Source organism: Humulus lupulus, chromosome 9 (genome assembly GCF_963169125.1).
Source record: "Humulus lupulus chromosome 9, drHumLupu1.1, whole genome shotgun sequence".
In the NCBI taxonomy this organism is placed as follows: domain Eukaryota; kingdom Viridiplantae; phylum Streptophyta; class Magnoliopsida; order Rosales; family Cannabaceae; genus Humulus; species Humulus lupulus.
In genome coordinates this window covers 130,035,796-130,046,542 of record NC_084801.1, presented here as the reverse complement: position 1 = coordinate 130,046,542, position 10,747 = coordinate 130,035,796, and the positions used below count along the sequence as shown (strand labels likewise).

The 10,747-nt window shown below is 39.8% G+C and overlaps 1 protein-coding gene and 1 non-coding gene across 2 annotated transcripts in view; both read right to left on the bottom strand.

The window, feature by feature from the left end:
• Positions 1 to 2,903: 2,903 nt before the first annotated feature.
• Positions 2,904 to 3,009, bottom strand: LOC133802929 (small nucleolar RNA R71). The gene has a single exon (XR_009877672.1). It is a non-coding gene; the product is annotated as a small nucleolar RNA R71 (small nucleolar RNA).
• Positions 3,010 to 8,453: 5,444 nt separating this feature from the next.
• LOC133800047 (protein FAR1-RELATED SEQUENCE 9-like) overlaps positions 8,454 to 10,747 on the bottom strand; it is a 61,534-nt gene continuing 59,240 nt past the window's right edge. The window contains exon 2 of the mRNA XM_062238027.1: positions 8,454 to 8,653. Within this exon, the coding sequence (XP_062094011.1) occupies positions 8,454 to 8,653 (200 nt within the window). The remainder of the gene's footprint in view (positions 8,654 to 10,747) is intronic.

Genomic DNA, 10,747 nt, shown 5'->3' with positions numbered 1-10,747 from the left:
ATCTACTAACAACGTATATCATAAATCATAAACATAAAATTATATCATATGCATATACTATAAAACATATGACTATAAAAACATATAACATATAGGACTACAATATTAATGGTCATTAACTCATTGACATGGAATGTGATAAAACCATCTAGGTCCTCTGTCTACTAATCGAGGTAGGTTAGATCACATGGTAGTATATGATAACCCATCTAGGTCCTCTGTCTACTAATCGAGGTAGGGTATACATCGACAATATGTTGGTCAAGTCGAGAAAGGTTGGTGAACATATCAAGGACCTACAGGAATGCTTCAACATCTTGAACAAATATCAGATGAAGTTGCCTCTAAAGTATTCCTTTGGTGTAGGATCAAGAAAATTTCTGGGATTCATAGTAAACTCACGAGGAATCGAATCTAATCCTAAAATAAAATCAAGCACTAATAGAGATGCAGTCACCTGCCAAAGTTAAAGATGTACAAAGCCTGACAGGAAGAATTGCTGCCCTAAGTAGATTCATATCTAAGTCTACGGACAAATGTGTCCCATTTTTTAATCTACTCAGAGGATAGAAAAAATTGAATGGATAGAGGAGTGCGAATAGGCTTTTTAGGTGCTCAAAGCCCTCATGTTGCAACCGCCTATTTTGTCCAATCCCATAGAGAAATTGTCTTATTGCTTGATACTGGCGTCTATAAAATTGTGACCCTACTTACAGGCTCACTGATAACTCTTGAATAAAGAGTTATTTTTCATACTTTGAAGCTTATGATAAACAAAAAAAGAATCAGCTGAGTGATATTTTTTAATGGTTTCATCTCATTTTATTATCCATTTTTTGGTCTTATCTTATCCTTTAATCTTTTTGAAATATCTAAACATTTAATAGCACTTAGAGAGTTTTTACATGGTGCTCTCTGAAGAAAGCAAGAAAAGCAAACAGATTTTTATTAGGTGTTGCTTGTGATAAAATATAGGAATTGTTGAAGACAGGAGCTTTTGCTGCAGCATTTTTTTAGCAAAAGAAGGAGGAATCAGCAGCTCAAAAAGGAGGTCATGTGGCATCATTTATCCAGCTGTAAAGGAGTCTGACGTGGCAGTGGGGAAAAAGATATTAAATCAGCAGTTATTTTAGTAAGTGGGCCACGTGTGAAAGAAAGAAGGAGGGCAAAATAGAGAAATTAAAAGAAGGAAAAAGGAGAGGGTTGTACCCTAGCTAATTAAGGAAGGAGCAGCCTCCATTTTGACAAGACTTGAGCCAGAAGTTTACTGCAGAAAACCAGAGAGAATATCAGATAAAAAACACCAGGAAGAAATAGAAAAGAGATTCAAGAAAGAAGGAGGCCAACCAAAGAAGCTCAAGCATCATTTTGGATTTGTTTTTCTCTCCTTTCTAAACTCTATTGTATTAATTTCTGAGTTGGATTTTAACTGAATATTATGGGCTGTTTTGATTATGAATTAATGTATATGAAATCAGCCATGAACTAATTTCTTGGTGGCTTGAATTGTTGATGAACCCTATGTTATAATCTATCCATTTCTTGCACTTTATTTTAGTAAAATCTCCCTTGATCATTCAAGTGTGCTTAAATTGATTGCTTGTTGTTGTTTGGCCAGCAATGGCAAGTTATTTTAATTATATTTAATGCTGGAAAGGTTGAATGTAATAGGAAGAACTTGGATGACACAAGTCATAATCTAGGTTAGGTTATGTTAGTAATTAATATAGGGATATGTTAATTACCTTGTGTAACATATGAGAAGTGAACTGTGATTGCATTCTTAAATCTGATTTTGCATAGGAATATGTTTAATTAGGTAGAAGAATTAAGGTCATAAGATTTGGGAAAGTTTTATGCATGTTAAATGAACTTTTTGTTATCCTGGGAGTTTTGCTAGAAAATTGTTGCAGCAATACGTTCGCAATGTGCTCAGTATAAATAATATAGGGGGATTCAATGATTCAAGTCCATTTTAAAATTTATATATTTCTCTCACGGTTCTTGTTCAGTTTACTTTGAGTAATTTTACTTTCTTTTTATTGGGTTAAATTGGAAAATCAAAGACATTCAAATTGTTCACTAGTGTAATTGTTTAGTAATTAATTTTTGCATTTAGTTTTAATTTGCAATCCCTGTGGCGACGATCTTGAATACTTACTACTTTATTACTTGTTTTGTGACAGTGTACACTTGCACATTTTAATTGAATCAATTTTCACAACAAGTTTTTGGCGCCGTTGCCGGGGATTGAAATTAGAAATTCTTGTAAAATTAATTACTTGCAATTTTTTTTTCTTTTTCTTTGTTGAGCTAACTTTGTTTGCTTGCTCTTGTGTTTTCTTAGGTGATTTACTATATGAACGAGCAAGAAGACATTGAACTAGCTCCTATTGACCCCGAGATTGAAAGAACAATTAGAAGAAGACTAAGGGAACAACGGGCTCAAAATCGCCTTAACATGGCTGAAGAGGTTGAAGGAGTTGAGGGTGCTAATAATGTCGCGAATACAATTGCTATGGCTGATGATAGAGAGAGAGCCATAAGGGAGTACGCTGCCCCCATGTTTAATGAGCTCAATCCGGGCATTGTTAGACCTGAAACTCAAGCACCCCAATTTGAGTTAAAGCCCGTGATGTTCCAAATGTTGCAAACAGTGGGTCAATTTAGTGGGCTGCCTACTGAGGATCCTCACCTTCATCTTCGTTCATTTTTGGAGGTGAGTGACTCCTTCAAGCTACAAGGAGTGACTGATGAGGCCCTAAGGTTGAAATTGTTCCCTTTCTCTTTGAGGGATCGAGCTAGAGCTTGGCTCAACACTCTTCCTCCCGACTCGGTGACTACATGGAATGAGTTGGCTGAAAAATTCCTGATGAAGTACTTTCCCCCTACCAAAAATGCCAAGTTTCGCAATGAAATCATGTCATTTCAGCAGCTGGAAGATGAATCATTCTGTGAAGCGTAGGAGAGATTCAAGGAATTATTGAGAAAGTGCCCACACCACGGGATCCCACATTGTATACAAATGGAGACTTTCTACAATGGGCTCAATTCTTCCACTCGTATGGTGTTAGACGCTTCAGCCAATGGGGCTATTCTCTCTAAGTCCTATAATGAAGCCTATGAGATTTTGGAGAGGATAGCTAGCAACAATTACCAATGGTCCAATGTTAGAGCCTCAACAAATCGAAAAGTGGCTGGTATACTTGAAGTTGATGCATTGACAACTTTGACAGCTCAAGTTTCTTCAATGACTAACCTTCTCAAGAACATGAGTTTGGGGGGAATGGTACAACCAGCTGCTATGGGCCAAGTGGCAGATGTTTCTTGTGTTTATTGTGGAGATGGGCACACATTTGACAGCTGTCCATCAAATCCTGCATCAGTTTGTTACTTGGGGAATCAAAATGTGAGTCGTAACAACCCAATTCGAACTCTTACAATCCGGGTTGGAGGAACCATCCGAACTTCTCATGGGGGGGTCAAGGAGCTAGTTCAAGCGGAGTACCAATGCAAAACAAGCCTACATATCCATCAGGGTTTTCTCAACAACAACAAAGAGCTCAACCACCTCATCCTCAAGTGTCTCAATCAAGCTCTTTGGAGAGTTTAATGAAGGAATATATGGCCAAGAACGATGTTGTAATTCAGAGTCAAGCGGCATCCTTGAGGAATCTAGAAACTCAGCTGGGGCAGCTTGCTAATGAGCTAAGGAATAGACCACAAGGCACTTTGCCTAGTGACACAGAAAATCCAAGAAAAGATGGCAAGGAACATTGCAAGGCGGTTTCCTTGAGAAGTGGCAAAAATGTGGAATTAACTGAGGATAATTGTACTAGAAACAGCGAGCCCACTTCAATCCAAAGTAGTGTGGACAAAGGAGACAAAGCTGTGAAATCAAAAAAATTAAATGCTGATCTTGAAGCAATTGCTGCAGCAATTCCTCTGCAAAATGCTACAGGAGAGCCTGCAAGCAAGCCACCTCCACCATTTCCTCAGCGCTTTCAAAATCAGCAGCAAGACAGCTAATTCTGGAAATTTTTAGATGTTTTGAAGCAACTTCGCATCAATATACCGTTGGTGGAAGCTTTGGAGCAAATGCCCAACTATGTGAAGTTTTTGAAAGACATTTTAACTAAAAAGAGGAGGCTTGGTGAATTTGAACAGTGGCGTTGACTGAAGGGTGTAGTGCCATATTGAAGAGTAAAATTCCTCCTAAATTGAAGGATCCGGGCAGCTTCACAATTCCTTGTTCTATTGGTGGTAGAGACGTTGGTAGAGCACTTTGTGACTTGGGGGCTAGTATCAATTTGATGCCCATGTCAATTTTCAAGAAGTTGGGGATTGGAGAAGCAAGACCAACCATAGTAACTTTGCAATTAGCGGATCGTTCTATGGCGCACCCAGAAGGAAAAATTGAAGATGTACTTGTGCAAGTTGACAAATTCATCTTTCCGGCTAATTTCATCATCCTTGATTATGAAGCGGATAGAGATGTTCCTATTATCTTGGGTAGGCCATTTCTAGCTACCGGGAGGACCTTGATTGATGTACAAAAAGGGGAGCTTACTATGAGGGTGAATGACCAACAAGTGACTTTCAATTTGTTCAATGCTATGAAGTTTCCGGATGAGGTTGAAGAATGTAATAGGCTAAGTGTAATTGAGTCTATTGTTGCTGAAAAATTCCACAAGGAAGCTTGTAAAGATGGAGTGGGGGTGAGGTCACTTGAAGAGCTTGAAAGCTTAAGTGAAGAGGAAGAAAGCCAAGTTACATGGGTGGAGTCAAAGCAGCCCTTTGCAAAAATTAGGAGGCCTTTTGAGTCATTGAACTTGTCAGAAGGGAATTTTAAGCCTCCTAAACTTTCTATTCAAGAGCCACCGAAATTTGCAATCCCTGTGGAGACGATCTTGAATACTTAATACTTTATTACTTGTTTTGTGACTGTGTACACTTGCACATTTTAATTGAATCAATTTTCACAACACTCACCCCATAATAGTGCTTACCGACCAGCCACTACGGCAAGTCATACAAAAACCATAAGTCGCTGGTCGACTACTGAAATGGGCAGTTGAGTTGGGGCAGTTTGAAATTTCATATGCACCACGAGCAGTTGTTAAGGGACAGGCCCTAGCGGATTTCGTGGCAGAATTTACTAGACTCTCTGCCAGCGAACCGGTAATAGAGAGTGATATTCAAAATCAAACCCCTGCCTGGAAGTTGTTCGTAGATGGATCCTCCAATGAGCACAACGGAGGGGCAGGGCTGATCTTAATCATACCTGAGGGACATTGGTTTCACTGTGCGATCAGATTCAACTTTATAGACTCAAACAATGATGCCGAGTATGAGGCTCTGCTCGCATGATTAAGACTAGCCAAGGATATGAACATAAAGTCACTAGAAATATATAGTGACTCCCAGCTAGTAGTTAATCAGATTATTGGAGAATATCAGGCTAGGTGTTTCAAGATGGTTGCTTATTTGAACAAGGCGAAGGATTTATTAGCACAGTTTAAGAAGTATACTCTCCAACAAGTACCTCACGATCAGAATTCAAGCGCCGATGCCTTAGCCAAGTTAGCAAGCACCAAAGATGTTGATGCTTTGAGCATAGTACTGGTCAAATGTTTATTGGCACCAAGCATTCAAGCAGAAGAATCATCGCTAATTATACAAGTGTCCAACACATGGATGACTCCCATCATACAATATCTCGAACAAGGATTATTACCAGCAGATAAGAATAAGGCAAGGATGCTTCAAAGACAATCGAATCGATTTATTTTGATTGATGGAGTTTTGTATAGATGAGGATACTCAATGCCTTTATTACGGTGTATCTCTAAGGAAAAGGCTAAAGAATTGATGCAAGAAGTACATGAAGGTTTCTATGGAGATCACATTGGGGGGCAAAGTTTGTCAAAGAAAATTCTCTGACATGGATATTTCTGGCCTACCATGATCAAAGACTATGGAATTCGTTAAGAAGTGTGATAAGTGCCAACAATTTTCCAAGATACCATGAGCAGCCCCAAATGAGATTAAACAGATGCAAAGCCCATGACCATTCGCAATTTGGGGAATTGACCTAATCAGATCTTTGCCTACAGGAAAAAGGAATGTCAAGTATGCAGTAGTTGTTGTCGACTACTTTACTAAGTGGGCTGAAGCTGAGCCACTCGCAACACTCATGACTAAGAAAGTCTTGGATTTTGCCATCAAAAACATTGTATGTCGATATGGGTTGCCGAAAAAAATTGTCTCAGATAATGGCACACAATTTGACAGCGACCTTTTCACCAATTTCTGCGAACGGCATGGTATCACGAAGAGTTTTTCGTCAGTTGCTCATCCACAAGCCAATGGACAAGTTGAAGTCGTTAACAAAACTCTAAAGGAAATACTGAAGAAAAGGCTCAAAGAAGCAAAGGGAGCATGGCCAGAACAATTTCCAGAAGTACTCTGGTCGTATAGAACATCTCACTAAACAGCAACAGACCATACATCATTTTCCTTGGCCTATGGGTATGAAGCCATGTTACCCGTTGGGTTAGATCCACCATCGCATAGACCGCTGACATATGACCAGAGCACGAATAACCAGTTGTTAATGGAGACTTTGGACTTGGTCAATGAAAGGCGCGAACATGCTCAGCTTAGAGTTGCAGCTTACCAGCAAAAGGTTGCTTGGTATTTTAACTCTAAAGTACGCAAAAGAAAGTTTGACATGGGAGATTTGGTACTTAGTAGAGTTTTTCTCAACACTCGCGACCAAAATGCTAGAGTACTTGGACTGAACTGAGAAGGTCCATATCAAATTCAAGAAATCCTTCAACCAGGCATATATAAACTTGCTCGCTTAAATGGAGAACACTTGCGCAAGTATTATCAATGAACAATTCTTTTTAAAGAATTAGCTTGTATTAATTTTACTTTTTACAAGTTTGTGAATAAGGGCTGGCTAGTTAGATGGTTGGTCGCTTATAAGTGTAAGATCAATTTTTGATCACTCGTCCAGACACGAATTTTATCCATTTCATTACGAGAAATAAAAGGAATCGTGCGCAGCCAATTATTCTTGCCAATTATTGTATGTGTTACAAGTATTTGCTCATTATGTGTGTTGTTTTGCTGTATTATCATTGATTATTTATAAGTACGTGAGCAGTAATGTTCGAACATGTATTGGTCATGGCAAGTGACCGAGAACCTTAAGATCCTCGATCACTTTTGGGGCATATAAGATACTAAGCGAGCATATCATATCAACATAGACATATGTAAACACACGAGCAAAATAAGGGAAGGCATACTACGAAACTTAGAGTATTTTTCAAAAAATTTAGTTAACTTTGTGAAATCTAAATAAAGTGTTATGCTAAGTTCGGCCATACGAGCAGATGTTATAATAGCAATAAGAATATATTATAATATCACAATGAAATGTCTTTACACTGCGAGCAATTGCTGCTCGGATGTAATTAAAAAATATTAAAGGGAAATTAAAGCTGCCTTAGGCAACAAAGTGTCTTAACATCACGAACTATTGTTTGTATGTTTTAATTACATAAATAAAATTGTTACTATGCAGTTGAAGGGGGGGTCTTGCTTAGACTGTTGGTCGATTGAAGGTTCAGCTTCTTCTGAGGCACCATCAATGCCTGTCACCAAGGAAATTTCAGGAGACTCTAAGGAATTTTGAGCATTTCTTTCCTCCTCTAGGCGAGCAGTGCACTTGGCAAGTTCAGCTTGTTTTACCTGCTCATGAAGATAATCGAAGTTTGCCTCTGGGATGTTCTTCCAAAACATGTAGAAGAAATTGAAGGTAGCTCCTCGAAACCTCTCCAAGTTTTGGGAATTCTTCTCCTCAAGCAGTTTGAATTTCTCCTCTAGACCAGTGGCCTCCTTCATGCTCGCCTCCAAATCCTCTTGAAGCTTGGTTGCTTCCTTGTAGTTAGTCCTGGAGGCTTCCTTAAACTTCTCCTTGGCAGCAACAGCCTTGGTCAGATCTTCTTGGCTCCTCTTCAGCTCCTCGGTTATATTGGCAATTTTGTCTTCAGCTACCTAAACCTTGGCCTCGCATGACTTGTTCTCCTCGACAACTGCCTTTTCCTTGGTTTCCCATGCCTTGATCTCCTCAGCATGTTTTCCATCGACCTCTTCAGCATGACGCCAGCCGTTGTTCATGGTCAAGATACCCTATGAACAGTAGAAGAATGAAGCCTTTAGAGCTAATCAACGGAAATGTTGTTCGATTAAAACACAATACATAAGAAACTTACACTGAGGAGTTCATTGAACCCACGAGCAAGGACTTGGCTGGGTTTCAACGCAAGAAGACAGGCAAAGGTAACCTGGCTACGATGGTGCTTGGACAATTTCTACAGTTTTTCTTTTGTTGAGCTATAAGCATTGCTCAATAAATCTGCAGCCAAAGATCTTCCTGCCTAGTCAGTTGAAGGAGCAGTATGAGGAGGAGGAGGAGGAGTTGATTTAGAAGGAATGGGAGTTGGAGGGTCCTCTGGTCGAGCTCTTTTTCTTGAAGGCTCCCCACTACCTTCTACAAGGTTTTTTCTGCTCGACTTCTTCCTGCTTGGTGGAGCGTCTGCAGAAGCACAGATATCGAAGGCGTCGTTGGATGGCATGACTACAAAACTAGAAAAAATGAGCAGATATGTCAAAAAAATAGTTTGGCACAATAAAGGAGCAAACTAAAAAGAAATTCTAAGTAGTATACTCGAACTATTATTACTGGTCGCTACATTATCTAAAGAACTACTGCTACACTCACTATCTGCCTCGAAGAAGTCCAAGATAAAACTACTGGTCATAAATTTAAAGTTTCCATCCCCATCAAATAAATGACAAGGGATGGGCAAGTTATTTAGAAGTGAGAAATCTATACCATTCTCGTCTGAAGATTCAAGTATAGGGCTGGTGTATTCTAGTAGTTTTTGTTTTCCCCTCCCATGTTGGGTAGGGGTATTAGCTGCTCGAGTATTAGGGGATGGGTCTTGAATGGTCACTCCCGTTGGTCGTCGCCTTTGGGGTTGTGACACATCTTGCTGCTACTCGGGGATTTCTTGTCCTTCAGTGCCCTCCCCAGTGGCACTCCCCATGATGGATTCCCTTATTTCTTAGTGAGGTTCTAGAAGGCTGACCAGCCTTAAATTGCTCTCCATGACCAACTCCTTGATGCTTTTTTTCTATATTCATCATGATGGCCAGAGCTGCGGCTCGTATCTCCATTTTTGGTGTAGGGTCTGGTCGGTACCATGGACCTAGATGCAACATAAAACAACTAAGGACAAGGAAAGACAAAAAAATGACTAGATAAATGTCGACCAGAGATTGAAAGTTTACCTCCTCGTGTGAAGGCCATGTTGTCGGCAACCAAGTCAGTTGTAAGGAAGTACTCTTGGAAGTACCTTCCAACATTGGCCTTGTGGGTTATGTCACTCAGGAATGTGCGAGCAGATTCCTGGTGGTAAAAATGGAAGAATCTCGTGTGGTTCTGATTGGGGTTGGATTTTATATTGAATAGGTAGTTGATCTCATGCAGGATAGGCACAGGCCATATTTTGTGGTTCTATAAGATATAGAGTGTTGAAACTACTCTATATCCATTGGGTGTTATTTGGAAAGGGGCGACCTCGAAATAATTGGCCAGCCCTTGGAAAAAGTCATGCAAGGGCAAGATTGCCCCTGCTTCTATATGATATCTCCACCAGGCGCTGTAGGCACCGCCGAGCACGTTTTCCCTCTGGTCGGGTGTAAGTTTATATAACGTAATCCCAGGGAGCCCGTACTTCTTGGGATATATTTCCACCATCCTGGTAAATATGACGCTAGGAGGAGCAATGTACCAGTCTACCTCTGCTCAAGGGCCATCACAGGGACGAGCTTTGAGCATGATATCAGGTGGTGAAAATTTTAAAGGTCGAGGATCGCTTAAAGGACCCTCGGCGTTGGTTGCAGACTAGTTGGAAGGTGAATCTGTGGTTTTCTTTTTTCTACGAGCAATGTATTTGATACGACCCATGTTCGAATGGTTCTGCGGTGGATTGTGAGAAGGACTTGTCGTAGAGTTTGGGAGTGAAGACGAAGGCTCGGGAAATGGTAAAGAAGGTTGTTCTTGATCCTCGAATAGCAAAGTGAGAATATTGTCATCTATTGGTCTCTCACCTCCCCAGGAATCATGCATGAATATCTGAGAAGAGCAAATGGGAAGTGAGAATCTACGACCAATAGATAGAAGAAAGATAAAAGCAAGGATAATGTTGCTCGTGTATAAAAATTAAGATTTTATACGACCATTAGCATCCTGATAAAAACACAAAAACATGCGAGCATATTGGAAAAGCATATCAAAAAGTGAATGTGAAAAGCTTTTTCGGAAAAACTTTTCAACTCCGAAAACAGGCGGGAAAAACACAGTTTTTCCGAAATACTCAACCGAATTTTTACTTCAATTTTGGGCCCGAAATCGGTGTACCTATACCCCACATTGCTCCTTAAGCATTGTCTAATATTTTATATTTCCTAAAATCCCTAGTCTAGCATACTTATTCTATGTATGTTTTCCTAAACCCAGTTACCCAAGAAATTTCTCAAGAACAGTAGAAACCCAGTTACCAAAACTCATGAATCAAGACCAAAATACACAAAAATTTCTACAAAAATAAGAGGATGGATTCGAAAACTTACTTTGAGTATGGATTGTAGGAGAAATCCTGAAATT